The sequence below is a fragment of the Propithecus coquereli genome, unplaced genomic scaffold, assembly GCF_000956105.1.
Source record: "Propithecus coquereli isolate 6110/MARCELLA unplaced genomic scaffold, Pcoq_1.0 Scaffold122, whole genome shotgun sequence".
Taxonomy (NCBI): domain Eukaryota; kingdom Metazoa; phylum Chordata; class Mammalia; order Primates; family Indriidae; genus Propithecus; species Propithecus coquereli.
Window position 1 is genome coordinate 6,938,949 of NW_012136303.1, and position 18,039 is coordinate 6,956,987.

At 37.3% G+C, this 18,039-nt stretch overlaps 1 protein-coding gene across 2 annotated transcripts in view; it reads left to right on the forward strand.

The window, feature by feature from the left end:
• PTPRA (protein tyrosine phosphatase, receptor type, A) overlaps positions 1-18,039 on the forward strand; it is a 140,994-nt gene that overhangs the window by 40,435 nt on the left and 82,520 nt on the right. For both annotated transcript variants that reach the window (XM_012637691.1, XM_012637692.1), the window contains exon 2: positions 7,784-7,856. In XM_012637691.1, coding sequence (XP_012493145.1) covers positions 7,830-7,856 — 27 coding nt within the window. In that variant the 5' untranslated portion in view covers positions 7,784-7,829. The remainder of the gene's footprint in view (positions 1-7,783; positions 7,857-18,039) is intronic.

Consider the following 18,039-nt stretch of genomic DNA (forward strand, 5'->3'; position numbering starts at 1 on the left):
TCGAACTCCTGAGCTCAAACAATCCGCCCGCCTCGGCCTCCCACAGTTCTAGGATTACAGGCGTGAGCCACCGCGCCCGGCCAAGATTTCTTAATATTATATATTCTGATTACTAGACCCTTATATGATTTACAAATATTTCTTATATTCCATAGGTTGTCTTTTCACTTTTTGATAGTGTTGTTTGATACAAAAATTTTTTAAATTTTGGTGAAGTCCAATTTATTTATTTTTCCTTCTGTTGCTTTTGCTTTTTAGTGTCATAGCTAAGAATCCATTTCTAAATTCAGGGTCACAAAGATTTACCTCCATGTTTTCTTCTAAGAATCTTATAGTTTTAGCTTTTATATTTAAGTTTTTAATCCACTTTGAGTTAATTTTTGTATATGGTATGAGGCAAGGATTCGTTCTTTGGCATGTGGATATCGAGTTGTCCCAGCACTATTTATTGAAGAGCTTATTCTTTCCCCATTGAATGGTCTTAGCACTCTTGTCCAAAATTAGTTGACCATAGATGTATGAGTTTATTTCTGGACTCTCACTACTATTCCATTGATCTGTATATCTCTTCTTAAGTCATTACCATACTGTTTTGATTACTGTTGCATTGTATTAAGTTTTGAGATTGGTAAGTATGGGTTCTCCAACTTATTCTTTTTCAAGATTGTTTTGGCTATTCAGGGTCCTTTGCAATTCAATGTAAATTTTAGGATCAGCTTTTCTATTTCTGCATTAAAAAAAAGGTTGTTAGGATTTTGATAGGAATTACATTAAATCTGTAGATTGCTTTGGAGAGTATTGCCATCTTAACAACATTAAGTGTTTCAATCCATGAACATAGGATATTTTTCCATTTATTTAGGTCTTTAATTTCTTTCAGCAGTGTTTTGTAGTTTTCAGTGTACAGGTCTTACACTTCCTTGGTTAAATTTACTTCGCAGTGTTCTGTGGTGCTCTTTTAAGCAAGATTGTTTTCTTAACTTCAGTTTTGGAATTGTTAAATAATAATGTATAGAAACAAAACTTATTTTTGTGGGTTGATCTTGTATCTTACAATTTTGTTGAATTTGTTTATTAGCTCTAATAGTTTTTTTGTGGATTCTTTAGGATTTTCTATGTATGAGATCATGTTATCTGTGAATAGAAATAGGTTTTTTTTTTCTTTCCACTTTGGATGCCTTTTATTTTCTTACCTAATTGCTGTGGCTAGAACTGCCAGTACAATGTTGAATACAAGTGGCAAAAGCAGGCATCCTTGTCTTGTTCCTGATCTTGGGGCAGTGGGAGGAGCTATATTTAATTCCCTATTGAGTATAGCTGTGGGTTTTTCATAATGTCTTTTATCATTTGAGGAAATTCCTTTCTATTCCTAATTTGTTGAGTGTTTTTATCATGAAAGGGTATTTGATTTTGTCAAATGCTTTTTTTGCACTAATTGAGGCAATCCTGTGTTTTTTCTCCTTTGTTCTATTAATGTGGTATATTACATTGATACATGGGCTTTTTAACAGCAGTTCGTTAGCTATTAGCTTCTGTTTCATTCCATCTTTTGCATTGTGTATAAGATTTATTATGAATGAGATTGTGTTCAACACAATAAAATTGGATTGCACATATGTCTTCAGGATATCAAATATAAAATGAGCTTTATCAAGGCATAATCTTCTTAGAATAAAATGTGCTCATTTTCCACATACAATTGGATAAGTTTTGTCAAATCTTTATGCCTGAGTAACCATCCCCACAATCAAGATATATAGTATTTCCCTAACCCTCAAAAGTTCCCTGTATCCTTCCAGGTCATTTCCTTCCACCCCCTTCTTGAGCCTCACACAACTATTTATCTGCATTCAGTGACTAGATTACGTTTGTCTTTTCTAGAGTGTTTTATGACTAAAATCATATAGTATGTACTGTTGTGTGGATTCTTTCTCTCAGAATATTTTTAATAGTCATCCATGTTGTTAGGTGTATTAGTAGTTCATTCCTTTTTTTTCTTTTTTATGAGTAGTAGTGCATTCTATGACTATCCTATGATTTATCTTCCTTATGTTGGTAAGCATTTAAGTTATTTATAGTTTGGTTCCCTTATGAATAAAGCTGCTAACATACAAGAACCTGGCCAAACTATTTTCCCAGAGTTTTATACTCTGCATTGTCATCAGCAATATGCAGGAGTTACAGTTCTTCCATGTACTCACCAATACTTGGTATTACCAGCCTTTTAATTTTTAGCCATTGTAAAGGGTGTGTAGTGGTGTCTCACTGTGGTTTTAATTTACATTTTCCTAATGACTAATGATGTTTATGTACCCATTGGCCATTTGTATATTTGCTTTTATAAAGTGTCTCCTTGAATCTTTTGCCCATTTTTGTTGGATTATTTTTATTTGCTAATATTATCTTACGTTTGAGTTGTAAAGGTTCTTCTGGATACAATTCATTAATCATTTATATGTATTACAGATAATTCTCTTTCAGCCTGTGGCTTGCCTTTTCTCTTTTTTTCCCCAGTGGTATCTCTCAAAGAGCAAAAAGTAATTTTGACAAAGTCTAAATTATCATTAATGGTTCAGGTTTTTTGTATTCAGTCTGAGAAATCTTTGTCTGAGGTGGGCAGAATTCTAAAATGACCCCCAGTGACCTGCATCTTTGTATAATTTCCTTCCCGTAAATGTTGCCAGGTCCTGTGAATATGATGGTATTTCACGGCAATGATCATGTTACACTACCTGGCCAAGGGGGCTTTACAGATGTAATTAAGTTACCAGTCTGTTGACTTTGAGTTAACTAAAAGGGAGATTGTGAGGACGAGCCTGATCTAATCATATGAAGCCTATAAATATGGATTGAAGAGTCAGAGTCAGGAGAAGTCTGAAGATTTGAAACACGAGAAGGATTTGACAAAAGGGAGATTTTCCATTGCTGGCTTTGAAGATAGAGGGAGCCACATGTCAAGTATTGCAGGTGGCCTCTAGGAGAATGGCCCATGGCTGAGAAGTAGCAAAAAAAAAAAATAGGGACCCAAAACTGTAAGGAACTAAATTCTGCCACAACTGTGTGACCTTGGAAGAGGATCTCAAAATTGAGATGAGAACACAGTCTAGCACACATCTTGAGTTTATCCTTGTGAGAGAAGCCATGTTGTGCCTGGGCAGCTGACCTCTAACTTTGTAATAATTCGTTCTTCAGTAATGTATAAAATTAATACACTATTTCAAGATTGCAAAGAGATTCTTTTATGTGTTCTTATACTTTTAGCTTTTGTGTTTATCTCTAATAGCCTTTTAAGTTAATTTTTGTGTATCGCATGAGGTTAAGGGTCAAAGTTTATTTTTTTCCATTTGAGTATTCTAGTTTAGCACTGTTTGTAGAAAAGATTGTTTCCATTGAATCGCCTTGGCGTCTTAATATTATAGAAAACCAATTGCTCATATATGTGTGGTTCTATTTCTGGATTCTCTATTCTTTTGATTTATATGTCTGTCTGTATACCCATAACATACTGTCTTATTCACTGTCAGATAGCCTTCCAACTTTCTTTATCAAAATTGTTTTGGCTATTCTAACTAAGTTCTTTGTATTTCCGTGTAAATTTTAGAAGCAGCCTGTCAATTTCTACCCAGAAAAATCTGCCGAGAGTTTTACTGGGCTTGTGTTGAACTTGTAGATCAGTTTGGGACAAATTGACATCTTAACAATATTGAGTCTTTTGATCCATTAACAAATTATATCTCTTCATTTATTTAAATCTTCTTTAAGTTCTGCAGTGTTTTGTAATTTTCAGTATACGGGTTTGTACATCTGTTGTTAAATTTATCCCTAAGTAATTTGGGGGTTTTTTTGGATCCTGTTATAAATCGTATTTTTAAAAATTTCAATTTCCAAGTGTTCATTTTTGATATATAGAGATACAATTGATATTTGTGTGTTTATATTGACCTTATATTTGGCTACTTTGATAAACTTATTAGTTCTGCTGCCTTTTTTGGTAGATATCTTAATATTTTCTATCTATAAGATCATATTCTCTACAAGTACGGTTTTAATACTTCTTTTCCAATCTGAATGCCTCTTTAGTTCTTTTTTGTGCCTTGTTGCACTGACCAGGACCGTCAATACAGTGTTAAATAAAAGGGATGAGAAGTGAGTGTCCTGGTGTTGTGCCTAGTTTTAGAGGGGAGAACTCAGTATTTCACCATTAAGTATGACATTAGCTTTAAGTTTTTCATAGGTGGCTCTTTTCAGCTTGACAAAGCTCTTATAATTCCTAGTTTGTCAAAAGGAGCTTATTTTGATTACAGGAAGAGAGAATGCAAAGTAGTCTTGTTTTTTGAATTCAGCTATTTATGAGTTTTGGCTCTGAGTTAATTTTCAGAATCAGCGAATGTTTTTTTATTTCTCTGTGTAGCATTCTGAATAAATTCTTCAAATATATTTTCTAGTTTATTAATTCTCTCTAGATTTCAGCAACTACTTTTTATTTCTAGAAGTTCCATTTGGTTGCTCTGCTCTCTTCTTTTTGTTAAAGTGTTTTAATTCTTATGGTTTTGATGCTTTTTTCTCATAATAATTGTTAAATGCACAGTCTTTTTTTTTTTTTTTTTTGAGACAGAGTCTCACTCTTTTGCCTGGGCTAGAGTGAGTGCCGTGGCGTCAGCCTAGCTCACGGCAACCTGAAACTCCTGGGCTCAAGTGATCCTCCTGCCTCAGCCTCCCGAGTAGCTGGGACTACAGGCATACGCCACCATGCCCGGCTAATTTTTTGTATATATTTTTAGTTGTCCAATTAATTTCTTTCTAATTTTAGTAGAGACGGGGTCTCGCTCTTGCTCAGACTGGTTTCGAACTTCTGAGCTCAAACAATCCGCCCGCCTCGGCCTCCCAGAGAGCTAGGATTACAGGCGTGAGCCACTGCACCCGGCCTAAATACACAGTCTTTATGAGACTTCTATTTTCTGAATCCTGTGCATTTTGTGTTGAGGGCTTGCCTTTCCACAGTGGTTTTACTTTTGCGTCTGCTAGATATCCAGGGACATCAGTAGCATGGGCCAGTTTTGTTAATTTCCCATCTGGAGGTTCCTGGGTCATATGATAGAGTAAATTTAGACCTCAAACCCATACAAAACATGTATCTATGGTTTCAGATTCTCAAGGGGAGCAGTTTCCTCCCTATACTCACAGTTCAAACTGAGGCAGACAAGCTTTCTTATCTCCTTGTTCTTGCAGGTGGATTTTTTCTAATCTATTTTCATTGAGACCTTAGGCCTTTGAGAATCACAACTTCATTAGGCATCTTGGGTCCAACTCTCTACGTTTCTCAGGAGCCTTTCCTACTTTTCTTCTGTTTCCTGTCTCCTTTCCTCCACCTCCCTCGGTTATTCAAATGTCTTAACAAATATTCCTGGAGCCAATACAGAGGTCAGCTCATAATTCTAGCTCTGGCTTTTGGTTCACTTTTTATTTCATGCCACTGGTGGTTTTCCCTACTTTCTTTCATTTAGTTAGTTAGTTAGTTAGTAATCTAGTTAGAGACAGGGTCTCGCCACATTGCCCAGGCTGGTTCCCTACTTTCTTGAGAGCTTAGCTAAGCTTTTCAAAGGATGTTACTGTTTATTCAGCATTTCTAGATTTTAATAGCTGGAGAGTTCTAATAGATTTTCTAGACTACTATATTACTAGATTAAAAAAAAAAAATAAGACTGTGTCCTTTGAAGGTTGAGTTTAATATGCAAGGTCAGCCAAAGTATAAAATTACTGGCCTCCAACTCCTAGGCTCAAGTGATCTTCCTTCCTCAGCCACCCAAGTAGCTGGGACTACAGGCATGGGCTACTGTGGCGGGCTATATATTCATTTCTTAAATTCTATTTTTAAGTGGCAGCTCCTCTTTGAAAAGTAGATCAGGAGTCTGATTTTCCTATCTGCTTCCTGAGGAAGCAAAAAGACAGAAACTTGGTGAATAGCAAGACTAGTTGTTGCTATAGTAAGCATGGGGCTTCCTGTCAGTGGCTCTGTTAACAGTAGGAAATGGAACCATAGCAGTGTCTCTAATTTGCCACAAGATTTTGTTTCCTATCTTTGGGGTGGAAGGGTTTGCCATATCATCAAATTGGCTCTTCCCATTTGTTTTATTCATTCATTTAGTCAAACAGTAATTGGAAAGACTCACTGGCTGTGTATGTTACACACCATACTTAGAAATATATGAAAATTATGATACATTTCGAACAGGGGGCTTTGAAACTTTCCATTCAGCTCCTTTTGGAGAAAGCCCTTTTTCCTCAGGTGACTGTTGACATACATGGGTTATAGGCTTTATTCAGCCAACAAGTGAGAGCAGAGATTTTGGAGTCATATATGCCTGGGTTTGAGTTTCAGTCTTGCCACCTACCAGTTGTTCGTGGACAAGTTATTTAACTGCTCTGTGCCATAGTTTTCTCATCTATAAAATCTTCAAAGTGAAGTATCGATTTCCTGTGATTATTTTGAAGATAATGTTAAGTAGTATACATTATACAGTTTGACATAGTGCCTGACACACAATAAGTACTTAATAAAGGGTAGCTGTTATTATTTTTATCCTGATCCTTATTGAACTGCTGCTTTTTGATGTATTCTGTTTATCTGTGATTGGTAATCAGCCACTGTATTGTCACATCTTCCAAGATGTGACCAAGTTGATTGTCTCAAATATCCAAGCAGAAGAAAGTACCCAGAAAATAGAAATTAAGCAGTTTTTAAATATTTGAATAATGATCATTATTACTTGTGCCTATTAAGGAATTTGGGCCAGGTCTCCCTGGGCCTTCTTTAATGCATTTTAAAATTTGCTGGTTTTCTTCTTCCTTTAAACCTTACTATGATAGTTCAGGAATAAGCTAAACTTTAAAAAAAAAAAAAAATCAATGTCTTAGAATAAAGTGGGTGGGAATGGCTTGGCTTTTGTACCACCACGTTGCTCAGTCACTGGCTCAGGGTGGGTCTTTGACCAGTGCAGAGTTTTTCAGCCTTGGCACTGTTGACATTTGGAGCCTGATAATTCCTTGTTATAGAGGACTGTCCTGTGATTTGTAAAATGTTTGGCATTATCCCAGGCCAGCAGCAGCTCCCTGTTCTTAGTTGTGATGATCAAAACTATCTTAAGACATTGCCAAATATCCCCTAGGAAGGGCCAAATGGTACATAAACACTTCTGCAGTAAGTGGCATAGTGCAAGTTATGGGACATGACAGAGTGTTCCATCCTGCTCCCACTGGAAAGATCTAATCTCTTGTTGAATTCATTTCTCATGAGTTCTTCAGTGATCTGAATTATTTAAGATGGTGCTTTGTTCTAAAGCTTCTGGAGTTTTAAGTACACCTTCATGAAACATCTCATTAGGGTATACTCCTCTCCCCAGAACAATCTATGGGTTTTTTTTGTTTTTTTTTTGCTAGAGTGCCGTGGCGTCAGCCTAGCTCACAGCAATCTCAAACTCCTGGGCTCAAGCGATCCTTCTGCCTCAGCCTCCCGAGTAGCTGGGACTACAGGCATGCGCCACCATGCCCGGCTAATTTTTTCTATATATTTTTAGTTGTCCGATTAATTTCTTTCTATTTTTAGTAGAGATGGGGTCTCGCTCTTGCTCAGGCTGGTCTCGAACTCCTGAGCTCAAACAATCCGCCCGCCTCGGCCTCCCAGAGTGCTAGGATTACAGGCGTGAGCCACCGTGCCCGGCCCCAATCTATGGTTTTTAAATAGGGCTGTTTTATATTTCTAAAGGTATTTTTCCTTTGGTTGCAGGTGACACAACTAAAAAGAGATATTTATGGAATTCCAATGAGTGGTGATGGATGATGCAGTTCAAATAACTAAGGTAAGAGAAATAAAACCAGAACTGTGAGGAGGCTTTTTGTCAGCCAACTTAGTGTCCTCACAAAATAAAGCTAAGGTCAGATTCTTTCCCATTTCATTTTGTTTCCAAGCAATAACAGTAGTTTATTTTTTATGACTAAAAACATAATTATCATCCTTTTAGATGATGGTTCTCAACCCGATTGTGAATCAGAATCACTTAGTCTGAGTGTGGTGGCTCACACCTATAATTCCAGCAATTTAGGGGGTCCGGGTGGGAGGATTGCTTGAGGCCAGGAGTTTGACACCAGCCTGGGCAACATAATGAGACCCTGTATCTACAAAAACTAAAAATAAAAAAGCCAGGCATGATGGCACATGCCTGTAGTCCTAGCTATTTGGGAGGCTGAGGCAGAAGGATCACTTGAGCCCAGGAGTGTGAGGCTGCAGTCAGTTATGATCGCACCACTGTACTCAAGCCCGGACAACAGAGAGAGACTCCGTCTCTTTAAAAAAAAAAATTGCATTGTTTTTGCGGCTTTTTTTTTTTTCTGGAATTATCCCTATTTTCTCCAGCCATTTTCTTTTCCTGCTTGTTTACCTTGGCCTAGTGATCCTTGCTTGTTCTTTCATGTTTAAGAATGAAAGAATATAAAGGTTGAATAAGAGCTCTGAGCACAGGAGCAGAGCTTGTCAGCTGGCAGAGTAAGTGGTCAAGAGCTGGCTGCTAAACGTTGAAGAAGGCAGAGGGCTTGCTCTGGAGTACTTCCTCCTAGATCATCTGCTTTAGGTTTCTCCAGTCAGTGTGTTTACTGTTTTCATAAAATTATCTTACCCCAACTGTTTCTTTTCCTGTATGAGGGTTAATAGTTGACCATCACATTAGCCCTCTTTATTCTTTTATTCTTATTTCTTCAGCTTTATTTGGCTACTGCCGTGTGTTCACACACATTCTCTTTTATTTGCTTGATGTACATCCCTTCTTTTGAACACTGTATAATCATTAATGAGAGTGAGATAGGATTTTATGTACTTACATAAAGAGTGACCATAAAATATTTTTGAAGATAAGATCTTTAAAGAGGTGATAAAGTTAAAATGAAGTCTTTAGGGTGGCCCTAATCCAATATGACTGGTGTCCTTATAAGAAAAGGAAATTTGTACACAGAGAGACAGACCAGAAACACACACATACAGAGAGACAACTGCCTGAGGAGAGGACACAGTGAAAAGGTGCCATCTGCAAGGATGAGAGGCCTCAGAAGAAAGCATACCTGCTGACACTTTGATCTGGGACATCCAGCCTCCAGAACTGTGAGAAAATACATTTCTGTTCTTTAACCCACCCAGTCTGTGATACTTCCTTATGGCAGCCCTAGCCAAATGAACATAGACACTTACAAGGGGCTTCATGTATTGCAGCACATGGTAAATTATAGTGCATGTAGTTTTCGGTAGTGCTATTGTTGAGAAGAGACAGGATGGATGGGAAGCATCAAGACAAAGTAAAATTCTAAAGTATGGTATGATTTTGTAGTAGGTTAAAAAAGGAGGATTCTGGAAGTAGAAATGCTTGTGAATAAAAAAAATCTCAATTGTGTAAGAATTTTTTATCGGTTTAACTTTAACAGAGAGTTTAACAGTGAAAGATGAGATTGTAAATGTAGTTTGGGGATCTGTATTGGTTTCCTAGGGCTGCCATAACAAAACATGATAAACTGGATGGCTGAAGACAACAGAAGTGTATTGTCTCACAGTTCTGGAGGCCAGAAGTCCAAAATTAAGGTGTTGTCAAGGTTGGTTCCTTCTGAGGGAGAATCCATTCCATGCATCTCTCCTAGCTTCTAGTAGCCCGCCCCTATGTTCCTTGGCTTGTAAATGATCACACAAGTCCTCTGTCTTCAAATGGCCAAATGGCACTCTCCTTATGTCTGTTTTCATATGACCCTCTTCTCTAAGGACACCAGTCATATTGGATTAGGGCCCCACAGTACTCTAGTATGACATCATCTTAATTATATCTTCGTTATGACCCTATTTCCAAATAAGATCACATTCTGAGGTACTAGGGTTTAGGACTTCACGATATCTTTTTGGGGAGACACAGTTCAACCCATAATGGGAACAAATTGTGAAGGGCTTTTTATACAGCCCAAATATTTTCGAATGTATTATTTATTCAGTGGGAAACCATTGAAAACTTTGAGCAGGATGAATGTAACACTTTTAGGAAGACTCCTGGGGGTATGTATAGTTGTAGGGCTGTTAGCTGCACTGGAACTCAGTAGAAGGCCTGGACACAGATTAGTGTAGGGAAAATACAGATTCTGGGACCCCCCACCCCCAAGACATCCCAAACCCAAATCTTCAGATAAGAGACCTGGGACTCTGTTTTTTAAAAGCTCTCCCTCTCCCACCCTATGGTTCTGATGATTAGCCTTGTTTGTAAAACACGGAGTAGGAGGTGATAGAGCCATGAAATGGGTTGGTGGTTGTACGAGTACTATTATAGAAAGAGCAGAGGCAACCTAGGAAGAGAGACATTTTGAAAGAGTAGTACATAATTTGGTATCTAAGAGACTGAGACAGTGGTAGAATCCTTAACAGAAATAAGGAAGTCTAGTGAATAAATAGGATTTAAAGAGAACGTGATCAATACAGTTTAGAGTTTAAGGTAATAGACATTCCGCAGCACTTGGAGAATGATGATGTATGTTCAGAAGTGAGATGGTGGAGGCGGTAATGGAAACTCTGAGCGTGGGTTTCTGTCTTTCTAGGGCAGAAAGGATATAAGGAGAACAGGGGGTCAGGAAGACAACATTATACACGCTCCTTCCTTAGCCCCTGAAACAAATGGAATTGACTGTTTTGTCATGGCACCTGGAACACATGTGGGCCTTGTTTACTTATTGCCTTTGCTGTGAATTCGTTGAAGACACGGACTGGTCTTAACTTGCATTCTAAGCCCATCACCTAACACAGTGCCTGGCTTTTTGATGAAAGATTGTTGAATGAAAGACTGGACTGGAAAATGAACACATGAACTTGAGAATAAGAGCTTTGTGTTTTTATTCCTTGCATCCCTAACATCTAACCCAATGCCTGGCCCAAAATAGGATACAGTTGATATTTTGATGTGTGAATGGTAAAGGAAGAAAAGCTTTTGGAACTAAAATTGAGTAGTCATTGTGTCAAGAGAACCAGGAACTGAGAAACTTTTGAGAGAAAAAGATAACTATAACATGTCAAATGCAAGACAAGGCAAATAAAAACTGAGGGAAAAAGTTGTATTTGATCAGGAAGTTATTGTAGATTTGAAAGTGAAGGAATTAAGAACATAATGAGGTCATTAAGGAGAGGTGGACAGTGACTTAATGAAAGCAAAGTATATCTTACACAAGTTTAGTAGTATGAGGAAAGCAAGGGAAAAGAGGGGCCTGTAGGGTTAAATGGTGAGATTATTTTTCTATTTTTAAAAATCTGTTTGGAACATCTGTGCCTATTTGTAAACAGGGAAATGAGGGTTAGAGAGGGAGAAATTGAACGTACCAGAAGGAAATGCATAATTTTGGGGGAAAGATCTCAAATGGGATCAAGGACATAGGCAGTAGCCTTAGAAAGGATGATAGAATCTATTCCAGTTTAAAACGTGAGAATAGAGGCTCTGTAAAGAAGGAGAAAGAGGTGGTGTTCTCTTGTCACTAAAGCCATCTACCCAGACTTGGGCTACTGTGCTAGAAACTGACAAAGGAAGGATGTTTTCTGCACAGCGCTGAGGAATGTGGTACTCTTGAGTGATGGTTGGCAGCCTGAGATAGGAGTGGTGGAACCAGATGGTGAAGATAATCCAGAAATTAAATTAGGGAGTTGTGGGATAGAGGTATACTTTTTTTTTTTTAATTTTTTATTTCAGCATATTATGAGGTGTACTTTTTATTTACTCTTCTCTGGTTCAGAGGTTTTATAATTTTCCCTAACATCATTACAACAGTATTGGATGCCTCTTATGTGTAGGTTTTTATTTTTATGTTGGAAAAACAAGAAAGTTAAGAAAGTCACTGCCCTGAGGTTTCTGGTTTTGTTGGTTTTGTTGGGGAGATATCTCATATATATAAAGCAAAATTAGTATGTGACACGTGGCATTATAGACCAAGTCCCAAATGAGTAGATTAGATAAATGTCACAGAGATTACAATTATAGCAGTATACTTTGAGGTTCATTTCCCCATAGTTTATGAACATTTAAATATAACCACTTTTATAAATATCTGTGAATTTGAGAGGTAAGTACCAAGTTGCTTTAATTTGCTTTCCTTGACTGTTAGTAAAGATGAATTTTTTTCATTTACTTATCATAATTATTTTACTTTTATGAATTGCCTGTTCATGACTTTTGTCCATCCTTCCATGAGTGTGTTGGTACTTAACTGATTTGTAAACACTTTATTTAATAAAGTTATTTAACCCTTTGCCTGTAACATTTCGCAGATGTTTTTTCTAGTTTCTTTTTTTAGTTTCTAATTTTTTTCTAGTTTCTTATTTTGATTTAATTTTAGTTTTTGATGTTTTGTTGACATATAGGAGTTTAAGCATTTTATATACTTGAAGCTATTAAATATTTTTAATATTTAGAAAGGGCTGTCTCACCCCAAGAACAGACAAATATTTCCAAATTTTTTAATGGTTTATTTATATTTATTTACATGATAGTATGTTGTTTCTTGTTATTGATATACTTAGAACTTTAAACCATTTGGAATTTATTTTTGGGATATTGCATGAAATGAGAAGCTAATTTACTTTTTGCTGAATAGTTGAGCAGTTTTCCTAGTACTATTTATTAAATAATCCATAAATTTTGTATTGACTTGAAAGAGTTCTTTATCACGTACTCAATACTTACATATACAGACTTTATAAATCTGTACCTGTACCATTATGAGACAGTTTTAATGAATATAATTGTGTAGGTTGGGCGCAGTGGCTCACACCTATAATCCTAGCACTCTGAGAGGCTGAGGCAGGAGGATTGCTTGAGCTCAGGAGTTGGAGACCAGCCTGAGCTAGAATGAGACCTCATCTCTATTAAAAATAGAAAACTTAGCTGCGTGTGGTGGTGCATGCCTGTAGTCCCAGCTACTTGGGAGTCTGAGGCAGGAGGATCGCTTGAGCTCAGGAGTTTGAGGTTGCTGTGAGCTAGGCTGACACCATGGCAATCTAGCCCGGGCAACAGAGTTGAGACTGTGTCTCAAAAAAAAAAATAAAATAAGTGGCAAAGGATCCTCTTGAACCAGTCTTCCATTTCTGGAAACAGGCCAGTCCCATTAAACAGTGGTGTCTCATTTCAGGAGATGGCATTGCAGGCAAGATTTCAAACAGAAGAAAGATAAAGGTTAATATTTGGAACAGTTTATAAACCAGTTTTCTTAGAGTCTGGAGGGCGTCAACTTGGGGTGTCTAAATGTTAAACTCGAAGCATCTTTAGTTAAAGTGGAAGGTAGGCAATGGTAATCTGACAGATTTTTCTCACCTGGGGTTTGTATGTCACAAAGTATGCTTGCAGGGCCTCAGGAAATGAAAGGTAGTGGCAGTTTCATTAAGTCCAAATCAGAAAAATGGAAGAAAAATTTTAAAATGTTATTTTGGAGACCTGCAGCCAGAAAAGAATTCAGGATTTAGTCCAAATTGTAGGCAAGTAACAAAAACTCAAAAAGCAATGGACAAGGCTGGAATCTAGTAACAGGTAGACTATAGTTTTTTTCTGAAACATAATTTTCTCTCTCCAGTTTCCCGTTTCTACCAAAGACAAATCATAGTAGGACTAATTTATTTGCAGAATAAATTTTAATCTCATTATATTTAGCCTGATTGTTTGCAAAACTGTAGCAAGAATTGGCCTTGCTGAAACTTTTTCATAGGAATCTCAGATTAGACTTTTAAGCCTCTTGAGTCAAGCCAAGGATTTGTCTGTGTCTGCAGATAACCTGTATAAATTGGGTAAATTCCTCTTTTCTTGAGATCCCAAAGTAACTTGAGATTCCTGGACCTGTCAGAAAGTGACATTCTTTACTTACCACAGATCAGGAAATGTTATAGACAAGGGACCAGGCCAATTTTTCCAAAGAGGATTTTATCAGCTCTATGAAGTCAACCTTAATTCCTCAAAGCAGTCTGGGCATAATCTGAAAATATGCCATTCTGGTCAAAGCCTTGGTAACCAACAACCAGTGTCTCCACTTGTGTCCTGTTACAAAAGAAAGATTCTCATTTAACTTATGTATACAACCATATTGCTATAAAATAAGAATACTCACAAATAGTTTCCAATCTCTGGAGAAATCAAGTAGAGAGAAAAATAATTGCTTCAAATTTTGCTCACAAAAATGTACTTTACCAATTTGTTGTAAGCTATAAATAGCTCAAAAGAAGAAAAAAGTTTTCTTCTGGAAAAGAAAAGCACAAAAAAAATCAGCAATGTTTCAAGCAAAAAAAGTCATTTTTTTTCTGTCCTTTGTAAGTTCAGTCTCATGTAATTAATTTTTATTCTGCTTGAGATTAAACCATACTTAATTTCCAAATAAAGATGAGGTAATTCTTCTGCCTAACATGATAGAACAATGCTGCATATGACTGAAAACATACTATCCTTTTCTCTAGAAGAGGATGCAAAGTACTTGGATGATGTCTATTTACTTTTCTCCTTGATAGCCTGCAACTTAAATACTACGATGTAAAGTTAACAGTCCTTAAGTATTAGGATCAGCTGTTAGTCCAGTTGTTTTTCCTTGAAGAAATATTTCTGTATCCACTTTATATAGCTGCGTAGGAAAACACCCCCAAATTTAGTATTTTAAAGGAACAACCACTTAATTGGTTCACAATTCTGTGAACATGAATCTGTGCTGAGTTAGCTGTTTGGTTCCTCTGCTGGTCTTAATATAGTCATTCATGCAGTTGTAGTCAGCTAGTGGTTTATCTGGGGCTGAGATTGTCTCAAGTGCAAGTTAGGTAGTTGGTGTCAGTTGTTGACTGAGCCTTTCTCTTCATATAAGGAGGTAAGCCAAGTTTTCTAACATCGTGACAGCAGTATTCCCAGAGAGCCAAATGACAGCAGCAGGGTCTCTTAAGGTATCTACTTAGAAGTCACACCATCACTTCTGCTGCATTTTATTGGTTTAAGCAAGTGACAAGGCCAATTAAATTAAAGGAATAGTGAAATAAACTTTACCTCTTGATAGGAGGAGTGGCAGTGTCTCACTATAAAAGGCATGCATATGGGGTAGGAGTTTTTATAGCCATCTTTGCAAACAGTCTACCAAGTGTCTTTTTCCCCCCTTTTATTTTGGCTGCTTAAACAAAAAAAAATTTTTTCTCTCATAATTCTTTGGTTTTCAGAAGTCTTACCATGTTGTATCCAGACCCAGGTTTCCTTTTTATTTATCTGTTTAAGGGTTCTTAGGACTTCTTGAATCTGTGGTTTGATACCTTTTGTCAGTTTTGGAGAATTTTCAGCCTTTGTCTCTTCACATATTTCTTCTGTCCCATTCTCTTCACCTTCTTATCTACAACTGAAATTACATGTAGATTAGATCATCTCACTGTGTCCTTTGTACCTCTTACCTTCTCTTCTGTATTTTTTATCTTTTTGCCTCTTAGTTTTATTCTAGATACTTCCTTTTGACCTATCTTCCAGTTCACTAATTCTGTCTTCAGCTTTATTTTATTTGTTCTTAAATCCATCCGTTGAGATCTTTATTTCAGTTACTATATTTTCTCAGTTCTAGAATTATGATTTCTTCTTCCCTTTTCCTTTCTCTTTCCCTTTTTCTTTCCCCTTCATCTCTTCTCACTCTGTCACCCAGGCTGAAGTGCAGTGGTGCAATCATAGTTCACTGCAGCCTTGAACTCCTGGGCTCAAGTCATCCTCCTGCCTCAGCCTCCTGAGTAGCTGGGATTATAAGCACGTGCCACCGCACCCGGCTTAGAATTTATATTTGATCTTTTTTTCTATATATCTACCATTACTTTTTTTTTTTTTTTGACTGCATTGACTCAGCTGAAATTCTTTTTAAATTTTTTTTTTATTTTTAATTATTACAGGTACGTAATAGGTATGTTGGCTGAAATTCTTAATGCTGTGGGACTGTTCTTACTGTCTTTTTTGCTAATCCTCATGTTGTCTTTTTATAGACTAGACACTGTAGTTTTAAATTGTTTGTAGAAATAATTTAAGACCTAGGATGGTATCTTTTTCTAGAGAGTGTTTGCATTTGTTTCGGGCCTTGCCAAAGATCTTGAATCATTTTAATCCAGTTTCAGGGATTAACATGCTTTAAAGCAGCACTGTAGTCCCTACAGGGGCTGATTAACTTCAGTTCATTACCTAACATACCTGTATGCGTGGAGCACTTAGCTAGATGTTGAGTAGGTCCTGTGAGCCGAGCAGACCTGGTCTTTGGTCTATATGGAACACAGAGTCTTAATTATCATTGATAGGTAAATATATGTACAGTTTTTATGAAGTTCTGTGGAAGCAATGAGTAGGCTGCTATCATAATGGACATTTGGAGTAGGGAGGGAATGAGAATGGTTTTTACCATAAGTAACTGGGGCAGATTTTGTTTAAGCTGAAAACTGGCTGGCAAGAGAGAACTTGGAGCACAAATTGCCAGGCAGCAACAATTGCCAGCGTGAGACTAGATGACAACCAAAAGTATGTGGAGGGAGGGAAGAGTTGAGATGGATTTAGAACTATAATAATGAGCTCTGAGACATTTTCTTTCCCTTCCCGATTTTTTTTCCATTTCCCTTCAGAAAAATTAGTCAGTTGGGTGCTAGTGAATCTAGGTTCTGGATCTAGCTCTGTGATCTTGTACTAGTTACCTAATTCTTCCTTCAAAGCAAAAGTTCGGGGAGGAAGGAAGGAAAGAGAGGGCAAACATGGAAGTAAGATGGAGGGGAAGGAAGGGAGCCATTAGGAGAGAGACTATGTTGAGTTTCTTTGTGTTTCTTTTTTTTTTTTTTTTTTTTTGAGACAGAGTCTCACTCTGTTGCCTGAGCTAGAGTGAGTGCAGTGGTGTCAGCCTAGCTCACAGCAACCTCAAACTCCTGGGCTCAAGCAATCCTGCCTCAGCCTCCCGAGTAGCTGGGGCTACAGGCATGCGCCACCATATATTTTTAGTTGTCCAGCTAATTTCTTTCTATTTTTTAGTAGAGACGGGGTCTCGCTCTTGCTCAGGCTGGTCTCGAAGTCCTGACCTTCAGCGATCCACCCACCTCGGCCTCCCAGAGTGCTAGGATGACAGGCATGAGCCACCGCGCCTGGCCTTCTTTGTGTTTCTTACAAGTGTCCTCAGCACAGTTTGACACCTGTAGTAAGTAGGTATTCTGTAATTACTTGTTGATTTAGCAGAATGAGAACAGATTAGATAATTTTTTAATTATAGAAGAGATGGTGAAATAAGAATTTTCCGTCTTATTTCTCTATTTAAAGAGTAAATGAATCAAAATGAAGAAAAGCCATATTTATCTGCTTCCTGGATAAAAGAGCTTTATTGACTAACATGAAGTGTTTTGGTTAACATGCAAAAGGGATTTGAGAAAACACTGGAGATGTGAGCTCCTTGAGGACAGGAGCTGCTTTCTCTTGCCTCCCTAACCTGGCACAAAACAAGGAATTTAGTTGAACGAATAAACAAATGAGTGGTTCTCTGCTTTGAAGGAACTTGGACTCTCATTACCTTACAGTCCAAGTTTTACCATCCATTTGCTTTATACGAGTTCCAGAAAGAATTTAAGAAACTATTTTCCTCTCATATTACTAGCCCAAACTTCTGGTCTGTGATCTATGGATTATAGATCTTAAATTTCCTCAAAGCCCAGCAGTCAGAGAACACCTTGTTACAATGAGGTAAGCAAGCATACCTCTCAGAGCCTTATGAATATTTTCTATCTTTGGCCACAGACCTGAGGACTTGAGCTATTTCAGAGGGTAAAATTGGAACTTAGCAGAATTATACTTCCTGTATCTTAATTTTCCAACTATTATGTAAGATTTTCTTTTTTCTAGAAAGAGACTAATCTGGAATGAGAATGAATTCCAACAGTAAAAGCAAAGCTTTAAGTAGGTCATCTGACTTTGCTTTTGTGCTCCACATTCACCCTGGTTATAAAGGGGCCTTTCATGAGTTTTCTAGGCTTTCATC